General features: G+C 43.4%; 1 protein-coding gene across 1 annotated transcript in view; it reads right to left on the bottom strand.

Annotated features, from left to right (window-relative positions):
• The window catches only part of BARX2 (BARX homeobox 2), a 164525-nt gene that overhangs the window by 22357 nt on the left and 119026 nt on the right, over positions 1-23142 (bottom strand). The window contains exon 2 of the mRNA XM_086956896.1: positions 5482-5788. Coding sequence (XP_086813022.1) covers positions 5482-5788 — 307 coding nt within the window. The remainder of the gene's footprint in view (positions 1-5481; positions 5789-23142) is intronic.

Raw genomic sequence — 23142 nt, 5'->3', positions numbered from 1 at the left:
CCCACCTGAGAGACCTCCACTGGCTCCCCATCAGCAAAAGGATCACGTTCAGACTACTCACCCACGCACACAAAGCACTCCACAACTCGGGCCCGGAATACCTCAACAGCCGACTCATGCTCCACACCCCCGCTCGCCATCTCCGCTCAGCCAACCTGGCACTCGCCTCCATCCCACGGATCCGCAGAGCCACCGCCGGAGGAAGATCCTTCTCCTATCTGGCAGCAAAAACCTGGAACTCCCTCCCCACCCACCTACGACTGACCCAGGACCACCTCAGCTTCAAGAGGCACCTCAAGACCTGGCTCTTTGAGCAGTAGCAACCCCCCCCCCACCCCCAGCGCCGTGAGACCCTAGCGGGTGGGTAGCGCGCTATACAACTTTCTGATTGATTGAGTGTGTTAATTGTGTAAATCACATTATTCGTCACACTTTGTAATTCCACCCCTTCAATCACGAACAAATTATACAGTGCGTTTTTTTGTCCAGATGTAGAACAGCCTTCAAAATAAAACACTCATCAGTAAATAACATCCTTCAACTGTGATCACCAGGGTCGGTGCTAGGACTTTTGGGGCCCCTGGCAGAAAGGGAATGTGTGGGGCCCTTCTAATTTGCATACAGTGTGAAATCACAGGAAATTACATTACAAGAAGTCCCATCAATTCACTATCGTTGATAGGCTTTGCAAGAAGCAATTTCCTTTGTGCGCATAACAGTAAAACAATAAAATAAAATATAAAAACTAATAAAAACAAGTATACATATTTTTAAGTTCTATACATGAAAATACTTTATTTTAGTCCTTCGGTACAAGTCCTGCAGGAGCTTGCAGTAGGATCCAGGACCAACATCTAAAATGAAGAACAATCCTGCATCCTGCCACTTTACTTTGGTAGGCCTCACAGGACTAGACCATGGCTCTGAGGTCCTGACGAGAGGAGGACCCTCTTGGGTATTGCAGAACTGGATCATGCTGTGTGGCGCAAGAGAGCTGGAACAGTGGTGTAGCAATGCCATGCACAATCGTGCCAACAAGGTAAATTGTTCCTTCCCACTACCCTCTTGTCACTGACTGGACAGTAAAATCAGCCATAAATTGTGAGCATTGGCCCATAACTCCTCTAGACCATGGTCCCATTGCACTTCCTACATTATTCCTAGGGACGTCCTTCAGACGGTGCCTCTTGCTCTTGACATGGAATCCAGGAACTGTGGTGCATAGCCCAGGGCAGCAGACTCCCTCAGTTTGGCCTCCCAGCACTGGACTATGGTTGTGAGGCCTATGGGAGGATGGGCCTTGCCTGATCTCCCCAGCTTTGGATCTTGACTGTGCAGGGCATGGGAGAGGGAACCAGTGTTATAGTGGTAATGTAGACATCAATTTTTTGAACAAAAGAGGGACTGGAATAGGACAATGTTTAACGGGGTCCAGTGTTCAAGTCCGACAACTAGTAACACAAGAAGGGTACAGAGTTCCCCGGGAGGAGTGAAGAAAGGCAGAGTGTGTGTACTAAGAAAGGCAAGAAGGGGGGAATTCCCTTGTTGGAACTAAAACCCTCACACACCCAGTAAACTAGGTGCCATGCTTCATCATATGGGTTCTGCTCCTCGTCAGACTGGCGCTGCAATGTCTGACGGGCTCCCGAAACCGGGGCTCTTTATCGGAGATCTTTTGTTCCAGCCTTATGGTGCATGCGTGTGAGAGGGCGGGGGAAGTGTAGTCGTGGCGAGACAGGCAGGATGCAGACCAGCTGCTCTGCGTCCTACCTGTGCGCTGCACGTGGGGGTAGGTTCCAACGGCCTGGACCGCGCGCCGCCGTAGGTACCATACCTATTCAGCCGGTCCCACGGGAGCAGTCTGCGGGGCACCTTAGGGAAATCCCTCGGGTCGCAATACCTGAGCAGGACCAATCGGCCTGCGCATCTTTAAAACCAACAAAATAAGGTTGTATACCACATTGTGTAATTATTTCTTTCTTTGTGTAGTACTGATCTCTGAGGTCCTGTAGAATTGCCACAATGGCAAGAAACATGTCGATCTGACCAGAGGGTTGTAGATATTCTGCTTTGAAAGTTTCAGGGCATTTATCTCCTCTCCCACCCTTTTAATCAAGGGAGTCAACTAAAGTATATTGTGGACTGACTAACCTTTTTTAATTCACTTTCTCTCCACGAATACACTTCCCCCACCCTCTCACACGCATGCACCATATGGCCCCATATGATGAAGCATGACACCTAGTTTACTGTGTGTGTGAGGGTTTTAGTTCCAACAAGGGAATTCCCCCCTTCTTGCCTTTCTTAGTACACGCACTCTGCCTTTCTTCACTCCTCCCGGGGAACTTTGTACCCTTCTTGTGTTACTAAATGTAGACATCAACCCTGATGGAAGAAAATTATATCAGACAGTAAAACACAGCCATAATTTGGGTGCATTTGTTCCCTACCATCCTTGAGCTGTGGTGTAACTGCACCTGCTGCACCAATGTTAACTACTCCAGCTGAAAGAGGACCCATGGGCCTCACAACCATGGTGTCCACTGCTGCTAAGCTCATGGGTGGGTGCCTTCTCCCCTGAGTGTCCAGCCACGGCTGTGAGGACCAGGGAAGGGAGGGCCTCTTCCAGGCCTCACAGCTCTGGAGCATGTCTGTGAATCCCATAAAAGCTCCGGAAGAACCACAGCATTGGTGCCATGGTGCAAAGTGAAAGTGTCCCCTCACCCTTGTCCACTGGCTGCCGAGTATAGTAAAGCCATAATTTGGGAAGGGTTCAACTCTTTCTATCCCTGAGCCTGGGGCCCCTGCACCTGCTGCACTACCAATTGCTATGCCCCTGACATAGACATAGACATAGACCCATGCACAAGGCCAGGGTAAAGTGCTGTAGACAAATATAATTGGTCCCACATGAGCCACCCCCGCTCCTTGGCCTATCAGTCATGCTGTAGCATTGAGAGAATTAGGTGAGGGAGCCCACTACCCATGGGTCTGGCAGCACTGAGCCATGGCTGCAAGGCCCAGGGAAAAGGGGCCCGACCCAAGGTCATTTCTCCACCATTGCTACGAGGTGTAGGGTAGGGGCCTCCAATCCTTTAGGCCTCGCAACCATGGTCTAGTGATGCAAGACCAAGGGGAGGAGACCCAGAATAGGGAACCCCTCTTACATTGGGCCCTGCAGCAATAGTGTAGCACTGTAAGCTCAGGGAATGGGTGTTCCCTTCTCTGAACTACTCCACTATGATCCAGAGCGGCAGGGTGCAGGGGAAGTTGGTCCCTTCCCTTTGTCCTCACAGCTGTGGTCTAGTGCTGCAAGCCCCATTGGATGTGGCCTACTGCCCTGGGCATCAGATCCATGGTCTGGTGCTGCCAGGCCCAGAAGAGGAGAGTCCCCTTCTCTATGCCTCGCAGCCTTGGTCTCCAGACATTGCTGTGAGGGTTAAGTAGGGTGACCAATGTTCCATTATCACTTTACTGGACAATTTGTGCCTTTGAAGACACAGTGCACAAGTGGAGACACATTGAGGGTGCAGGGGCACCAGAAGCTGTCTCTTGGAGAACAGGGGAACTATGAGTCACATAGTGGATTTGGGGATTTTATTCTAAATCCCTCCTTTTAAAGCAGGCCATATTAAAAGATAACTCAGCCTGAAATTGAGTACGTCAAACTTGACTACCCTTCACACTATATTTGAATTCTAATCCCTTTACCACCTCCTGGAGTAAGCCTTGACAAGTCACTATTGCATATTCTTAGCAACAAGTTTAGAAAATTAACTCTGGTACCTAAATGGAATAAAACAATCTTAAGCTTTGAAACACCAGTGGTAAATATCAGTCCCTACCATGCATACAGTCCAGTAAATACCCCTGCCACTGGATATGGTCCAGTGGGTACGCTTTAGCCATGAATATTTATAATTTTACATCTAATCTCAGCTTTATGATAGAAATAAACACTATGTTTAAAGCTGGGAAGCCCATAACAAAGTGACGATTCCATTAGAGAGGCAGTCTCTTTGTCTTGCCAACAGAATCACTGGCACCCCAGTTGTGGTCTTGTGGACTAGTTGGACATGTGGAAGCAGGAAATAAAGTTGTTAAACCCAGCCCCCCATTTGGTCAAATTGTGTGCTCTTGGGCAAACACTTTTCTGAACTTATTGTGCTGCTTTTCCTTTTCTGACAAGATTGGGAGTATTTGGATTAAATGTAAAAACTACTAGTCGGTGTGATTTTTTAAAATGGCTGAATATTACCTTAGACAATAGAGAGTGCCCAGTCAATGGTATAGCCACGTAAACGCAATACAGTGGTAAATATATAGCTTTTCCCCAAGTAGGAGTGCAATGCAGTCCAGGGTCTACTAATATAATCAACTGTTTGATCCTGGGCAAATAATCCCTGTGCCTCACCACTGATTTGACAATATGGCAGCACTTTGAAACCGGCTTCATGTATGAAGTAGCTATTAAGAGTGTTCTCCCTGGCTAGGTCCTGAGCATGGTTAGAGGAGGGGAGAAAATGGAGCTTGAGGTCAGAGGTGCCAACTTTTGAACTGAGGGTTCAGACTTAAGTCTGGTCTTGGCTCAACATCCTGTGATCCCGGGTAAATCACTTAATCTCTCCATATCTAAAAAAGAATATGTCCTTATGAAATGCAATTGGTGCTCATGTAAAGCACTCCAATACTTTTGGGTTGGGTTTGCTCTATATAAAAACTACGGGGGAAAAATGCATTTCATTTACTCATTCAAGGCTATTTGCATCTAAATAACGGAAGGTGCTCCTGACCTCACAAGGAGCATGACCCCCTCCTGTGTTGCAACGCCTTCCTTTCTGCCACTGACAGGCATCTCTGTCACAGCTTATCTGCAGCTGAAAGAGAGTTGCTTGTCTTTTTAAATGGTTAGAACTGCCAAACTGCCAGACGCCAAAATGCGGGATCATGGGCATCATGTTTTGCCTTTGAGTAAGAAGTCGACTGGATCTTCATTCGCAGGCCAAACCTGCCAAATGCAGACTGGCCTCACAGCTATATCTGGGGCATTAAGGTCCAGGGGAGGAGGGGCCCCTCCCCGGGGTTTAGCAGCCACAGTGGAAGGGGGCCTCTTCCCCTTTTCTTTGCAGCGCGACACATGCCTGCGAGGCCCAGGGGAGATATATCCCTTCCCTGTGCCTCGCAGTGCTGCACCGTGGGTGTGAGGCCTAAGACAGGGAAATGCTTTTGCGAGGCCCCATGTTGGTGGGCTGAGCGTGGGGCCCTGGGCAGTTGTCCATGCTGCCCATGCCTAGCGCCGGCCCTGGTGATCACAGTGTGTGCCCGTATTGTTTATGTGATGAGGATAATGAGTGCCCCTTGTATGATCATGACGGAGGCAAGAGATGAAGACTTCTAATGCAAAATATAATGTCAACAGTTGAAATGATTTTATATCACTCGCTCAATAAGAAAAGTGCAAGTGCTATTGTCTCATCTCACCTGTCTGGCGTAGAGAGGTATTTCTGCTTTTCAAACTTTTTCTCCAGGCCCATAAGCTGCAGTTCAGTGAAGATGGTTCTGCTGCGGCGGGGTTTCTTCACCCGAGGCGTGTGCAGCTCTGTCTCTGATTCGCTGCTGGCGAGCGCCTCACTGGCTGGCGTCTCTGCTCGAGCGTCCCCTGTCGAGGAGTTGGTGGACAAAGCCTGAGAGAGGTGGGAACTACTGGATGTGGGGACGAGTCTGGAGGAAATTGAAGATGGTGTTGTGATGACAGAGATTAGAGGATATGCTCTCAGAGAGGGTGACCCTGTAACAAGACATAAACATAATTCTTAGAAAACAACATTGAAATAAAATATATGTTTATGTTTAATTGCTGTAGGACATTGGCTTAGTGGTTGAGGGGAGTGAAACCCTACTCAAGCAGCAACCACAAATCTTGTCATGGTAGAACACAAGCAAACCCCAAATGAACCTGCATTTAATCCTCAGGTAGCTCTGCACAAAAGCAGTCAGGCTTAACCGACAGGCAATGCGTAACCTATTTATGCAGCACTTCAAACAGTAATTAAGTGAAAACACAAGACAAAAAACCGGTGCCAATTTAGAACAGTAAAGTAATATTTAATATATTATTTGAGAAAAAAAAGCAAAAATCCAATCAGTAGAATCGTGAGATATGCAATTTTCAAGATGTAGGTGAAAATAGTGCTTAAAAGCAGAAAGTACCAGCTGTGGTTATCTAGTTGTGGCAGACGAGGGCATAGTCAGAAGTTGAGTCTGAACACGATGGAGTGTGAGCCGAATACAGGGACCAAGTTAGGCCTGTTGAACAAAGTACTTTAAATCCTGCTTTCAGAGTGCTGTGAGATCCCGCTTCGAGGATGCATCAAGGAGTGGCAGTTATCACGTATTGAATGCAATTAAGGTAAACAAATGTTATCCTGTGGGAAAGGTAGGCTTTGCAGTAGTGAAATACAAATGAAAGACTTTTTCACTATCAGGAAAGAACATGTAAAATTTAAAAGTACATACCCAACTTTTTACATACACTGCACCCTGCGGGTGGTTTTACGAGGCACTGCTTCAAAAATGCGGTGCACAGCAGTGGTTCTGATAAGCAGCGGGCTGCTATGCGAAGCACAGCGTCAGGGATGTGGTGCGCAGTGGTGGTTTAGTTGCAAGGCTGCACGAAGATACATCGCACTGCTTTGGTTCTGCCTAAGAGACCACAGTTGGGCTGGCAAAGCGCCTTCAGGCCCACTTCCAAAGGTACAAGACTGAGGTGGCACCACGTAGTGAACAAGACACACAGCAGGGAAAGTCCAGGTGCTGAGTTCAAGATGTTTGGAGCTTTTTCTGTTCCTGAGGCTCTGATCAGGCTTCCATGCCAACTAGCTCTAGGAGTCACTCTCGTGGTCATTGGTTCAAGGTGCCCAGTCCTTCTAAGCATCCCAGCAGTCCTTCTGAGTATTCCACAGGTCCAGAGGTGCCAACTTTGAAACAGGAGAAGGTTCTGGAGGTTTACACCTCCAGAGGTGTTTGGAATTGTCTCACTCCCTGCCCTAGCCCCAGTTTGTCTGGTGGCACAAAAGGCTAATCCGAAACCCTTTGTGAGTGTGCTGAGGCAGTCTTTGTGATTTGCAAATGTGGTAGGTGACAGGTCCGCCCCACTATCAAGTCAAATGTGGCCCATCTTGCCAACACCAATTTCCCCATTATCTCACTGTCCAGGAGTAATACGCATATATCAACTGCCAGCTACACCTAGTCATGTGATACAGGCTGCAGGCACTAAATAGTTTGTATCAAGAAAATGGCAAGGTTCTAAAAGTGGCATTTTCAGAATTGTGACTTGAAATGCACCTTTTCCATTAAAGAGGGTTTAAAATTACAATTCTTTAGATACCAAACTCAACATTCCTACCGCTCACAATTGAATTTTATCCCTTATTAAATGTAATTGAGCTAATCAAATGTAATCGTAAGGGAGATGTAGGCCTTGCAGTAGGGAAAAATTAATTTAAGAGTGTTTCACTTTCAGGAAAGAACATGGAAAACTTAAAAGTACATGTTCAACTTTTTAAATACACTGCACTCTGCCCTAGGGGCTGTTTAGGACATAGCCTAGAGGTGGCTTTTATCTATTAAAAAGGTTAGATTAGGCCTATCAGAAGGTTTATGTCACCAGGTCAAAATGGCAGTTTAAAACTGCACACACAGGCTGCAAAGACAGGATTGTGACATATTTAAAAGGGCTACTTAAGAGGGTGGCACAATTCAGGCTGCAGGTCCATTAGTAGAATTTAATGTAAAGGCCCTGGGTACACGTAGAACTTATGGACTTAAAGTACATTCAATGTGTCAATTGGGTTTAAGCCAATTTCATCATATTCAAATGAGAGAGCACCAGCACTCTAGCACTGGTCGTTGGTGTTAAAGTGTGCAGAGTCCTAAAGGTCAACAAAAATAGGTTCAGAAAACAGGAGAGATAAAGGCAAAAAGTTTGAGGATGACCCTGCAGAGACAGCCAAATCCAAAAATTGCCATTTCGCCCAAGATTGTTAAATGGTCCCTTGGAAGTTCTTGAATACATTTCCTAGGATTAAGTTAGAGAAATGCACAATACAACCTGTTTAATGACAATACCTTATAAAATACTACTACTTTCTTACTTCCAAGAGGGTTATCTGATCAATTTTGGTATTGTTATATGTTTCATAAATACTGCATTGTGGTTACATCAAATGGTACATGCAACACCGAGGACATACCACTGCTACCCCAATTTTACTTTGGATGGTGATGATTACCTCAACAAAATTACCTCTACAGCAGTTCTACCTTGTTTGCCTTTTTAATGTGCGCCATTTTGCCCCTAAAAGTTAAAAAGGTTTGGCGTTCATTTATTTTATTTATGTAATCAAGTTACAGACAATTAAAATGAATGTTAGAATATATCATTAAATGAATATAATACAATAGTTATTTTCATGGTTAAGTTAAATAGTAAATAATTCATTCAAATAATGTAAAACAATTATTTATCAATGTGATTAAGGGCTAGCATAACAGTTGGGTTTGGGTTTTTTAGAGTTAGGTTAAGTATGACTTCTTTTGAAAAATCACATTGATGTAACCTAATTAATTAAAAAAAACAATGGAGTCTTAAATATAGATTAATAGTAAAGTTAAGATTAGTCTGACTAAGGATCAATAATTTATAATCATTAAATTTAGTTTCATTTAACTTAATGAGGGTCAAAATACTGTAACGGTTTGTTAAATTAATAATTTAAATTAATTCAATGAATACAAAGTCATATATTTTTTATTTAGATTAGATGTTTTTCATAAGTTTTGTGCGAGATAAGATGACCTATAAAGTAAAAGTATGAATGCATTATTTACTTAAACATAATGAAAACTATTTAATCAATAAATGAGTATTTATTTTAGCTAAGGGGTATTATTACGCATTGGTGTTCAGGCGTAGGTCACAAAGAGGAGTTGATGTATGGGTAATATTAGTGGTGACTGGTAGGGAACGGGGCGGTAAGCCGGGGGAGGGTTGAAAAATGTTTTTAAAAAAAGACTTACCTTTTCCGTTGTCTATCCTTGTTATCTCTGCTTCTCGTCCCTTCCTGACTTTGAGTCCAGAAGAAGCAGGAATAACACAGGCTCCCCGAAGCCAATCACAACGCTGCAATGTAGCGTTATTTTTGGTCTGAGCAACGTGGTTCAGCGCTCAGACGGGAACAGTGAGTCTGTGCATGTTTTCCACCAGGCTGTGCATTATAGCCTGGTGGGGAATATACAAAGTGTGCATGGCTGTTTGGCCGACCCAAGACGGCCAGACAAACCATCATGCGCACTTAAGTGCATGAAACACTCCTCCTCCCTGTGCCCCCTGCCCACCCCACCTTAACCCAGCCCCGCAGCAATGAAAAATAAAATGATAATAATGTTGTTATTATCATTTAATTTCTCCTTTATCTACTGCTCTGAGAGCAGTGGGGCGATGCTCCTCCGACTTAGCGGAAGAGCTGCCCCTGGGCAAAGTTGCTATAAATGATACAAATGGGCTGAGGAAGTAATGAAAGAAAAGTTTCAAGGGTCAACACATTAGCAGGTGTAATGACAGGAGAGTTAATGGTACGTAACCTGCAATATCGTGGAGATCGTGTTATAAAAATCAAGATTATGGTCGGATTTAAAAACCTGAGTGAGGAATGTGCACAGGGACTTGTGGTACACAATGACTCAGTCTTTCTGTTAGATTTGGGGGTCTCTGGTTGGCACAGGTATGCACTTGTGACAAACAGGGACCCTCTCCTCTAGTCAGGGGAAGGGAACTACCCCTGAGAATAACCCCTGCTAACTCTCTAGGTTGCGTGGCGCAAGCAGTCAAGGCTAATCCCCAGGGCGCAAAGTCAGTTAAGCATTCATGATCATACACAGTAAACCCACTGACCCCCCCCCCCCCCACAAATGGACACCAGGCTGTATTTTATATAAAAATACGAATACTTTATGTAAGAATATAGTAGATTTGCAGGACTATCACAAGACCATAAATAACATTAGGATTAGGATGGACACAATACTTTCTTGAAATTAAGGGTATAGGCTTTCCTGTTGCAAGTGTCTTTAGATCATTATTTACCCTGGTTTAAAAATGCCCACAATACTTTTAGGCTAGAATGGGTACTTTCTTTTTAAAAGTGTCTCTAGGTTATAAAAATGCACACAGTTCGGTTTATGTGCACATAGGCGTTTGTAAACGTGTCTTTTGTAGACACAATGAACTTAATTCCAGGTTAGTACTGCTCGTTCGACCGGGGGGGGGGGGTCTTTATGAGCGTGCCACTCAAGAGAAGGAACTTGTGGCAAAATAATGGGCTCATGGGCCCGAGATGGGGACCCTTAGGTGGTGCGAGGGGAGACAGTACCAGGAAGTTGCTGGACCGGGGCAGGCCACAGTCAGGGACGAACGTCGGCAGCCTCAGGGGGATACGGGTCAGTCCTCACCAGCGCTGCGATGCGGGGTGTGGGGGCGGACTTTCAGAGGCAGAGCGGAGGGGTCACCAGTGCGGGTGCAGTCCAGCGGGCGGAGCTCCCTCGAAGTAGAGTGGCTTATTCTGGAGGCGGTAGTGCGGCAGCGGGCGGTCTGTACGCCACGTACAGGAAGGCTCGGGTGCGGCGCGGCCTCTGGGTGGGGACTACGGGGTGAAATGCTGCAGTACGCTCCTGGCCTACGACTGGCAGTACGAAACGTACGGGGCAGCCAACAAAGGCAGTACGGCGCCAGGCAGTGCGAGATGTACGGGGCAGCCAACAAAGGCAGTACGGCTCCAGGCAGCTCAGCTTGCGGTGCGGAAGGGTACGCTTCAGGCGTACGCACTATACCGCTATGGGGTGATTTGCAAGTGCAACTTGTGGCGACTGTCGGTGGGGGCTGTGAGGCTCAGGCCTTGGAGGGACACAGCGAGGCAGGTGCGGGCGGCCCTGGGGTGACACAGTGCAGCGGCGGCTGCAATCAGCGGGGCACACGGTGTCGGGTGGCAGCGGCACGGACTCGGGGACACGTCCAGGACCAAATCTGGATTTATGAGGCTCACAGCGACGGCGGTCAGCGGGGCACCAGAGTAGTTCAGCCCAGCAGCTCCGTTCGATGAGGGAGAGAGAGCCCAATGGTCCTGGGGCTCAGTTAAGGGGGCCAGCTCTTTTCCAGGCCCTTGGAAATGAGCTGTGAAGCACACGTTTTTATTGGTAGAAAGTAAAAAGCAGTAAAGTTTTCTTGTAGAGTTTCTTCCTCTCCTGTGGCAGCAAGGTTCCCACTGTTGGTCAGTCCCCTAGGACAGGGACAGTCTTCCTCTTTCAGCTTCCTTGGTTCCTTCTCCTCAGGCAGAGGGGCGTTGTGGTTCACAAGCAGGATCTAATTTCTTAGGAGCAGGGCTCCTACATTTATATGTGAAAAAACAAACAGAGAAGACCAGGTCAAGGGTGGTGTACTGACTTGAATGGTGAGAGGGAATCACACGGGTACAAATGTGAAACAGAGTATTGAGTCCTGCTGGGCTGAAAAAAATCCCATCAGACCACCCATTTGGCGGCATATCATCATATGGGAATTAGTAGATGCTCCAAACACCGCCTAAACCTTCAAGTGGCGGTGCACACATGGAGAGCGGCAAATTCAGCCACAGTAGTGCTCAAAAAATAATGTGGAAAACAGTGCAGTGCTGTTGAAAAAAAGTGCTTGCTAAAATTGGCTACCTAGATTGAACGAACCGCTTACAGAAATAAGTCTAGGTGTCAAGATTAAAAACACGCCTAGTAGTGGGCGAGTAGGACTACATTATGGCGCTGTACAGAGGCGTGTTTTTAATCGTGACATGTGTGCACCGCCACTTGAAGGTTTAGGCGGTGTTTGGAGCATCTACTAATTCCCATATGATGATATGCCGCCAAATGGGTGGTCTGATGGGATTTTTTTCAGCCCAGCAGGACTCAATACTCTGTTTCACATTTGTACCCGTGTGATTCCCTCTCACCATTCAAGTCAGTACACCACCCTTGACCTGGTCTTCTCTGTTTGTTTTTTCACGTTATTGCAAGGGGCATGATTAGACAGGTCGTTAAACTATTTCCCCTCTTGACCCTCCGCACATTTGTATTTTCAACTCCTACATTTATAGTCAGTTTCTTTTGACTTTCCAGGCCAGGGAGGCCTTTGCATAGTCCTTTTCAGTCCTGGAGCACCTTGTTTTGCAGACTCTGCCTTTTTCTTTCAGTGTGAGGGGCAGGGGTAGCAGGCGCTCTGCTGGAGGTGGAGCCAGCATTGAGATGACAAGTACAGTCCAGGAGTACCTTGTTGACAGTCCTCCCTCTTCCTGGGCCAGGTGTCGGGCAGAGTCATCAGTCGCTCCACAGGAGGTGGAGCCAGCATTGTGGTGGCAGAGCAAGCCCTATTCAGAGTCAAGGGGCACTCCCACCACCTGTCATCCCTAGCCCTGTCATTCCCACAACTCAGACAGTAGATACACATCCTGGCAGAGGCGGGCTGAAATGGTTAGGCAAGCCAATGCTAACTTTCTAAAAGTAGCATTTTCAAACACAGGATATTAAAATAAACTTTACTAAAATAAGTATTTTATTATTCTGAGTTCAGGCATACTAAACTTGACTTTCTACCATGCTCCCTGAGTGTGTTTGGATTATATAGTGTAATAATTCCAGCAGCCCATTTTGGCCTAAGGAGAGTAGGTAGCCTTACAATAGTGAAAAACAAAATTGGCAGGAATTCACTATTAGGACATGCCACACACATCAGGGCTAGTCCTACCTTATGCTTACAATGCACCCTTCCCTAGGGCCTACCATAGGGGTAACTCACATGAAGTCAAGGGAAGGTTTAGGGGCTGGCAAGTGTGTGCACTTGCCCTGCCAGAATGACAGTACCAGACTGCAGGCAGGTTCTGCAGTGGCAGACCCTAGACATATTTTAAAAGGCTGCTTAAGTGGGTGGCGCAACCAGCGCTGCAGGCCCACTAGCAGTATTTGCCCTTACCAGCCCTGGCACTCCTGGTGCACTTTACTGGGGACTAACAGTAAGTCAAATGAGCCAATCATGGAAATCAATCACAGGTACACTTTACATTAGGAGCACTTGCACTGTGGCATGGATTGGCCGTGGCACAGTGCCCTGAGCAGCTAACACCAGCAAAACATCTGAGGCACATCAGCAAAAAGTGGAAGGGAGACTCACGCCAAGGTGCCAGGTCTAACACTTCCTACTGGTGGCGGGCAAGGTGAATATGGAAGGTTGAATGAGATTGAAGTTGAAAAAATTTAGAATTGTTTCAGAAGTTTGGAACAAGTAATGAATGAGCACAAATTAGGTTATTGCAATTTTCATATTAGTTTATTAATGTTTGAGTTAGGATAGGGACCTTTGGGGAAAAGATTGGATCATTTGAAAAGGTGGCGATGAGCCGACCTGGCGATTAAAGTAGTGAACACAGAAAATGGGCCTTAGATATTAAAAAGATAAAATACGTTTAAACCAAGGGGATTTTTTTTGCATCAGCATTCTAGTACCTTTCTTTTAACGTGCCCAACGTAATTTTTAGGTTATTCGCTCTGACTGTGTCAGTGATTACATTCAGGTTAATTCAGCCTTTCATTGTCACCACATTTAGCAATTTGTTAATGGGCGAGTCATCTCAAAATCTGGTATGTAGCCCTTGTACATATTTAAACAATGTAACAACAACAACATAAAATACTGTTTCCCTGTACTATTGTTAATACGACAAAGCTTGCATGAGGATTCATTCTTAGTAATGAAAGTATCCTATCAGTTTCATGAATTTGAAAGCTTGTCATTATGAATGAATGAGTGAATGAGTCACAGGTTTTTATATAGCGCTCAGCAACTCAGCGAGTGTCCCTGTGCTAAGGTGAAAGACCGGACGGGAGCAAGACATAAGGATTGAATAGGTCATTTTTATAAGTATTTTCGGCAATTTGACTAATCTGTAAGGGCTCTGAATTGATGAGGAAGCTGCTTCCAAATCTTGGCATCAAGTACCAAGAAAAGGCACCCCACATCGTTTTCTTCTAAACCGGGGGACTGCTTATGTTATTAATGACTAAATTAATACACCAAGTTATTCAAAACAAATGAACCAAAATTATTAGGCTTGTCCATGTTGTTGATGCACATAATTCACACATCTAAAAAATATAAACACATAGATATGCCATGGAAAGGTGCATTCTGAACAGGGAAAGGTTTACGATATATATGGGGTAGTAGGATGCTGTGTGCTACACCTATGTAAATGGAAATTTATAAAAATGCCAGATTTTGACACTGACACCCATGCAGAAACAAGACCTGATACACCAAAATAATGAATACATTTGCGAGTCATAGGATTTGAATATAATTTTCATTTAGCTCCTTATTTTTATGGATTAAGAAATAATCTTTTCATTGCACATCCTGCTCCAAAGAATTGTAGATTTCTTTTCTTTTTTATTTTTGTATTTATTTATACCCAGAGAAGACCATTTACAAGATAAATATCAATAAATTGGCTCTTAAAAGAGTTGATTAAAAAAAGTAGATACCAATTAATCGATACATACGATAATTAAATACAGTAGACCAGGACAAATACCATTTACAGAGATAAAAAACAACAAATTGGTTCTTAAAAACAGATGATTAGAAAAAAATAGATATCAGTTAATCAATACATAAGATAATTAAATATAGTAGACAAGGATAAATAGCAGCACATCAGATCATCAACCATAATATCACCTAATCAGTTCTAAAAAACAGTTGATACAATCCACAGCAATTTAAAAAAACAACTGAATCATCATATATTATGTAATCCAAATTTCTTTAAACAGCTAAGACTACATTGCCACTGGACTAAATAGAGTTGTATTTAGACCATATATCCTATATATAGGACACCTTATTCCTATCCCCTTGTTTCTCTACTCCATTCAGCAATGAGTGCCCATATTTTAAGCCCCCAAATTCTAGCTTGCCTGCCCCTACATGCATACAAAGCCATCTCTTGTTTCCATACCTCAAGAAGCCTGGCTAACCACATCTGAAATGTCGGAGGCTCTATGTCTTTCCATCTGGCGACTAGCATTATCCTAAAAATTGCTGTGCCTAGATATATAAACAAAATAAAGGTGGCTACAAGGGATTTTGTTTTGAATCTTACTCAAATGATTTTTAGACTCCTGGTTCTAACAATGAAACCAAAAGTATCCTCAGGATAACTCCACACATTTTTAGAACACTTCAAAAAAATACTACATTCATTATTGAGAAATTTGATAAGTAAAAAGGCACACAGCAGGGAGGGTATTATATTAAAAAGAATTGTTTATGTAGATATAAATCATAAAGAATCACAAAAGTCCATTATAGTGGGGATATAGATTGAACAAAACTGTACAAAAGCTATTATGATTGGCAGTAAACAGAAATTAAAATGACAATTCATAACAGTAACATCAACTCCAAAAGATGAGAAAGGAAACCAAATCCATAGATGTATCTTGATGTCCTATGGCAACAATGCCTGGGGAGATGATGTTGGTGTCGACGTTTCGGTCTTTTAGGCTGTAGTCAACAAGACCATCATCAGGACTAGTTAATTTTGAAAAAAAACCCTTGGCGGAAAACTTGGTTTAGTCTAATGAGCTTTTCCGTGAATTGGGCTCTCATGCGAGTGATTTGAGTTAGTTAGAAGAAATATGAGACCTGGGTCAGTTGCGGCAAATGTACACACTTTAGATGGGTCACGATAGTCTAACCTCCGTTTTCGACTTCGATAAATATCTTTGGCGATCTAAATCACGGTCATTCGTGAGATCTACGTACTCTGACCTATCGTGACCCATCGAAACGTCGACACCAACATCATCTCCCCAGGCATTGTTGCCATAGGACATCAAGATACATCTATGAATTTGGTTTCCTTTCTCATCTTTTGGAGTTGATGTTACTGTTATGAATTGTCATTTTAATTTCTGTTTACTGTACAAAAGCTATTATGAATGGCAGTAAACAGAAATTAAAATGACAATTCATAACAGTAACATCAACTCCAAAAGATGAGAAAGGAAACCAAATTCATAGATGTATCTTGATGTCCTATGGCAACAATGCCTGGGGATGATGTTGGTGTCGACGTTTCGATGGGTCACGATAGGTCAGAGTACGTAGATCTCACGAATGACCGTGATTTAGATCGCCAAAGATATTTATCGAAGTCGAAAACAGAGGTTAGACTATCGTGACCCATCTAAAGTGTGTACATTTGCCGCAACTGACCCAGGTCTCATATTTCTTCTAACTAACTCAAATCACTCGCATGAGAGCCCAATTCACGGAAAAGCTCATTAGACTAAACCAAGTTTTCCGCCAAGGGTTTTTTTTCAAAATTAACTAGTCCTGATGATGGTCTTGTTGACTACAGCCTAAAAGACCGAAACGTCGACACCAACATCATCTCCCCAGGCATTGTTGCCATAGGACATCAAGATACATCTATGGATTTGGTTTCCTTTCTCATCTTTTGGAGTTGATGTTACTGTTATGAATTGTCATTTTAATTTCTGTTTACTGCCAATCATAATAGCTTTTGTACAGTTTTGTTCAATCTATATCCCCACTATAATGGACTTTTGTGATTCTTTATGATTTATATCTACATAAACAATTCTTTTTAATATAATACCCTCCCTGCTGTGTGCCTTTTTACTTATCAAATTTCTCAATAATGAATGTAGTATTTTTTTGAAGTGTTTAAAAAATTTGTGGAGTTATCCTGAGGATACGTTTGGTTTCATTGTTAGAACCAGGAATCTAAAAATCATTTGAGTAAGATTCAAAACAAAATCCCTTGTAGCCACCTTTATTTTGTTCATCGATCGCCCAAGCCTACAAGGGTATATTGGGTTTCCACGTTTGTTTAAAGTGCCTAGAAATAGGCAATACTCCTGTTCTTTATTAAGGCCCAGTGAATTATCGCATCCTAGGATCAGTAAAGTAGGGGTCAGCTCAAACCCAAGACCAAACAGTTCTTTCCAAAAACCAAGCAGTCCCAATTTTAAAGGGGTCGGTTTATCATATTGATAAAACATATGGATCAATGTAGCCGGACGAGCTCCACATCTAGGACATTTATCATCAGTCCTTTTTCCCCATCTGAATAATTTGGAAGGTGTAAAATATAAGTTAAATATAGTTTTATACAGTTGTGCCTTAAGATTTGTGGATAAAAATAGATTAGCAGATAAAGAGAGGCTCATATAAACGTCCACTTCAAGATCATCTAATTTCGTTGTCCAGTAAGTTTAGATTTTTTTCCATATCATCTGGTAGTTCTATTAATAGCAGACTATATATGTCCCTTATTCTGCATGATTTCCTAATAATAAGATCCATCAATGGTATACTGTCCATTTTAATAGCTGGTCTGTATAGCATAAATTTACTCCCAATCTGCACAAATTTAAAATACTGATTAGCCGATATTCCAAAGTCCTGTTGGAGTTTAGAGAATTGTGCAATTTGTTTTCACCTATAAAACTCTCCTATTGTGTTCATCCCTCAATTTTCCCACTCTCTCCCCATAGCGTCATAAGCCTGGGGTAGAAATAGCGATGAGCACCAAAGGGGAATATATTGAGTAACCTTTGGTGTCTCCATGAACCTTGAAATTTGTTTCCATATTTTCCATGCGCTATATATTACTTTCAAAAACATTTTTATAATAACTTTGCTCCAATTGTCTCAATACCAACCCAGAGGCCTCCTTCCCTATAGCAAGTTCATATACTGTGGGAATTCTCGCCATCCGTTCCTCTTTGCTGCTTCTGTCTATTACTAACAGAAATTAATCTGGTGAAGGAAGCCAGCCCAATAATATAGTGTAATGTTTGGAATTGTGAGACCTCGTCTGTCTTGTGGTAATGTTAAATATTTTAGTGCCCTCCTTACTTTCCCATACTGCCAAATAAAATTAGAGAAAATAGAGTTAAGAATTTTCAATAGATAATCATGCAAAGCAAGCGGAATTGACCAAACCAAATACAAAATCTTAGGTAGCACAGTCATTTTTAAAAATTCACTCTTCCCCAATTTTCGACAGATGTAGCCCATTTACTCTTTTTATATCGATAGGCATTGACTTAACCAGAGGATCAAAATTACATTCAACTATTTCATCCACCTTCGTTGTAATTTGGACCCCGAGATAAATTGCTGCTTTTGCTCGCCTAGGATCAACAATTGTTTTTCCTCTATTTAAAGCGTATCCTGGAAGACAACCAAAACTCTCAGTTATCTGGATAATTTCCCCAATGGCCTCTTTTGGATCCGTTGTTAAAACTGCCACGTCGTCAGCATAAGCCAAGACTTTAGTCTCAAACCCCCTAGTGATTATAGGTTTTATCTTCTGAGACTGCAGTAATTTCAAAACTAGAGGATTAATGTATCTAGCAAATAATATGGACAAACAGGTACACTCTTGCCTTGTTCCCCTAGATATTAAAACATTACCAAATTCTTTCCCCATAACTTGTTTCCTGGATCTTTGATCACAATACATGGCTTTAATTGGCCTTATGATTCCCTGCCCAAACCCTTTTAGCTCCAAAATCCCCCATAAAAATGTTCAAGACACTCAATTGAATGCCTTCCCAGCATCAAGGAGGATCATAGACATCTGGCCCCCGTCTCAGCCATAATATCTAATAATGAGATGGTTCTATGGATATGGTTAGTTGTTTCTTTCCCAGGATTAATCTGTGCTGCCAGGGGGAAAACAGGTGGCCTATGAGTCTCCCCAACCAGATAGCCAATATTTTTTAATACATTTTAGTATCCGAATTAATCAGAGAAATTGGCCGATATGAGGCTGGATTATCTACTGGTTTTCCTTTTTTTGGAAGGATTATTATATTTGTTTCCCTTCATGAATCCGGAGAATTACCATTATATTGGATACCCCTGAAAAGATCTAGTAAGAGAGGCATTACTGTTATTCCTAATACCTTATATAGCTCGAGAGGTTCTTGTCGGGACCAGTAGCTTTACCTGAAGCCCTACTTCGTAGAGCTACCTGAACTTCTTCTTCAATGAAATTTCCTTCTCTAGATCTTCTTTAAGAGAACTATCTAGCCCCTCTCCAAGTTCACTAGCAGTCACCATACAAGAGATATCTTGTAGAGACATGGGTAAATCCTTATCCCTATCATCTAAATATAGTCTCTGATAATACTCCTGAAACCCTCTAGCTATATCATCTGAATCAGTATATGTTTGTCCATTCACAATAATAAAAGCTATTTGATTCTGCTCTATCTTCTGTCTAGTACGAAGAGCTAATCTACTCCCAACTAATCCACCATTTTCGTAAGAATTATTCCGCTGGGATTGGTATTCCTCTGCTGCCTTTTGCACAAACAAGCTAGTAATTTCTGCTTTTAGAACAATTATTTGCCCCTGAATTTGGGTTGCATCTTGCCCCTGTTTAATCATTAAGACATGTTGCCCTTCTGCCTCTATAAGCTTGCACATTAATTCTTGATTTTTAATCACACGCTGAGTCCTTGCCCTAGTTGTGTAGCTTATAGTTTTACCTCTAATGCCGGCTTTAAAGGAATCCCTAACGATTGCTCTGGAGGCACTATACCTATTTATATCAAAATATTCTTTTGACCGGTATTTAATATGCTCGATATATTTATTATTAACTAGCAGTTTCTTATCAAAAGTCCATTTACTCCTCATTTTCATTAAGCTTGGAAATTCTACCTCCAAAATTAGCAGATTATGATCCGATATTATTTTAGGAATTTTCATAATAATAGCTCAATTAAGTAGGTCCGTGGTCCCAAAAAAGTAGTTATTCCTAACATATTTCTTGTGCGGACATGAGTAATAAGTATATACAGGGTTATTTGGATTTTTAGCAATCCACACATCTACCAGTCCATAACTTTTACTAAGGTAAGTTAGTGCCCTATATACTCAGGGCTTTCGCCCCTGATATACCTCCTGACTCATTTGGCCTTGTAGCGGGTGAAGGGTGATATTAAAATCACCACATTTTATTAATGGAGTAGGCCATGTCGCGAGTTCCAACTCAAGATCTTCAAGGATCTGGGGCTCATCATAGTTCGATCCATAAATCGAACATACGGTAAGCCTCATCACTAGTTCTACTATAGCACATCTCCCTAGTGCATCAGCTGCCTTGAGTTTAGCTTGGCCTAAAGATGTTTTTGCCAGCATGGCCACTCCATGGATATTTGAAGTTTGGGACGTACATACCAATAAGTTATATCCCTGAATATTCAGCCAGTTCCCCCCCATGGGATTTGAGTCTCCTGAAGACAAACTGAATGAATTTGTCCATACTAATTCGACTAATGTTGTCCTCTTTGCTCCATCATTCAAACCTGCCACATTCACTGAGCAAATAGTTATCCTCCCCATCTGTATTTATTTGAAGATTTCAATGCATATGCCTAACCCCAAACCACCAGCTTTTATGCAGATAGAAAATCTATTGGTCGGCAGGGTCAGAGGCCCTTCGAACAGCAGATGGCGCTAGAGTGAGCCTTTCTCTCTAGCCTCCACGCCAGTACCGAAAACGCTTCTGGTCAGAGCGGTCACCGCAGCACGCCGCTCTTAGCGCCCTGCGTCTCAGCATCTCTTCTTCCTCGGCTTTTTCCGCGATCTATTCCGTGATCTGAAATGCTGATTTCCTGCAACGGATGGTGCTAGAAAAACCCGGTCAACCATTCCAATGGGCTCTCCTCTTAGCCCGGTGTCAACGCCGAGGGATCTGTACGTTTTCCCGGAATACCGTGGTATGGCGTGCATGGGTTTGGCCCAGTGGATTCTCTGCTCCAGATAATCATTTCACCAGGCTGGTGAAGGCATTGTGTGTGTCTCCCTGCTTCTTTGGATATCTGAGGGCGGAGTCTCTAGCCTCTATGCAGTGCTTCAGGATGACCACCCGGCGGCAGAAAATCCTCAAAGAGAAAGAAAACCTCAATAGCGAAGAGAGGAGGGAGAACGGCGAAAGGGGAAACCCGGAGAGAATCGAAAAAACGGCAGGAAAGTTGGACAAATCAGAGCTTTCCAAGAAAGGTAAAAGGGAAGAGGGGGGGGTAAATAAGCCAAGTAAGGCTGCAAGCGCTGCCGGGGTTGTTAACCCTAAAGATGCCTTAGGCAATTGCACCACTGAGGCTGTTGGCGCTAGTGGTAGCTATCCATCAATTGCGAGACACTTTCCAGTCATAAAAAACCCTCCCACTCTTACCCCCGTACCTGATGGCCTACCTACCCTAAATGAGCCGGATAGTTTACCAGATGCGGGTGTCCCTATATCCTCATCTGTAATTGAAAATACAACACCACTAGCCACTGATTTAAGCCACAGTGGTCAAGCGATCGTACCTGACTTTATCATATCAGATGATACACCTCCTTTAATTTCTACTAAAAACATCAACCAACTTAAAGTCCAGGGCCAGGGAGGCATAAAGGACGGCACTATTCGGCGTTTGTCTGACCCTTAGACACCAGACTTAGGGAATGAGAACTTTTATTCAGTCTCAGACGGTTCTGCATCTAGATCTGGGACAGAAGATTCTGATACTAGCTTACTAGCGAGCAGTAAATCTGAAGGAGGCTTGAGTGACTCAGCTGTAAATGCAGTGAAAAGAAGGAAAGCCCGAAGTAGGAAACGCAACCAGCCTAAATGGGGTCAGCCCATGCAACAAGGACCCTCGACCTCCGGCATCACAAACGCTGTGCAAGGGGGGATGCACAGACAGCATTGACTGAACCTACATTACTTTCAATCTTGGAATCAATTTCACAATTTCGAGAGGAGGTTAAAACAGAGAGTCTAGCTGCGAGGGGGGCTTCTAAAAAACTCCAGGCTGGTATACGAAAATTAAACAAAGTATGCACGGATATTGGAGATAGGGTCGCCATGGTGGAAGGAAGAACAGAGGTCATGGAGTCCGAGGTTGCCAAAATTAAGGAACAATCTTCGACCCATGAGCCTAGTCTCGCCAATCTGATGATCAAACAAGAGGAGCACGAAAACTGAATACGTCGAAATAATCTTAGACTGCTGGGAATACCAGAAGAAACCAAAGGGACGGACCCCAGAGCATTTATTATCAAACTCCTTCGGTCCGCCTTTCCCTCACAGAGTAGCTGGGATTAGGAACATGAAATACAAAGTGCCCACCGGTTTCCTTTCAACCTCAGAGCACGACAAGGCAGCCGCAACCCAAGCAATGGCAAACCAAGGTTTTTTGTTTGTTTTTTTTGGGAACTTTTTGTTGAGACAGTTGGTGTATGACCAAGCAAGGTCTAACTCCCCTAAGGAAGTAGAAGGGATAAGATTTTCTTCCAAGCCTGACTTCGGGCATGCAACCGTCGAGCGGAGGTGGCGCTCTGCCAACTGATAACACCATTTCAGCAGTTGGGAGCCCAAGTATTCCTAATGAACCCGGCAAGACTAAAAGTTATCTCTGAAGGGTCAACTAGGATTTTTTTGTCAAAGATCAAGGGAGGAGAATACCTGAAGGAGTTGTCCAGCAAGAAGAAACCCTAAAGTAAACCTCAGGGATAGAGGCTGCTGACCTTGTTTTCTATCGGACTGGATTAATGAGATTAATGAGACATCTTATCTTGTACTTTATAAACTGGGACTTTAATGTGAGATCAACCCAAAGTTCCTTTTGCTGGTCCCTTCTATTCCTGCTTTTCCTTTCCTGCTCCCTTCATTTTTATCTCTCATACCGTATAGTTTTACCCTTGTGATTTTTTCTCTTCTCTTCTTCCTTTTTAAAAAAGTTTTCCCAACTTCTTTTGAGTATGTCTCAAACACGATTCTAATAATTGCTCGGACCAAGAAACTTTGATAAATTTTGTGGTATATCTGGGGCGGAGGCCGGGCCTCACACTAGCTCACCATCATTCAGGGTTTCCAGACTGTTCTATTATTTGGGGGGGGTGGGGGAGGGGCACCAGGGCCAGGGCTCCCACTTGTTTAAACGGTTACAGGCTTAGGATCTATT

The sequence above is a fragment of the Lissotriton vulgaris genome, chromosome 2_1 (assembly GCF_964263255.1).
Source record: "Lissotriton vulgaris chromosome 2_1, aLisVul1.2, whole genome shotgun sequence".
Classification (NCBI taxonomy): Eukaryota; Metazoa; Chordata; class Amphibia; order Caudata; family Salamandridae; genus Lissotriton; species Lissotriton vulgaris.
The sequence above is the reverse complement of the archived record's forward strand: the minus strand, read 5'-3'. Positions and strand labels throughout refer to the sequence as shown.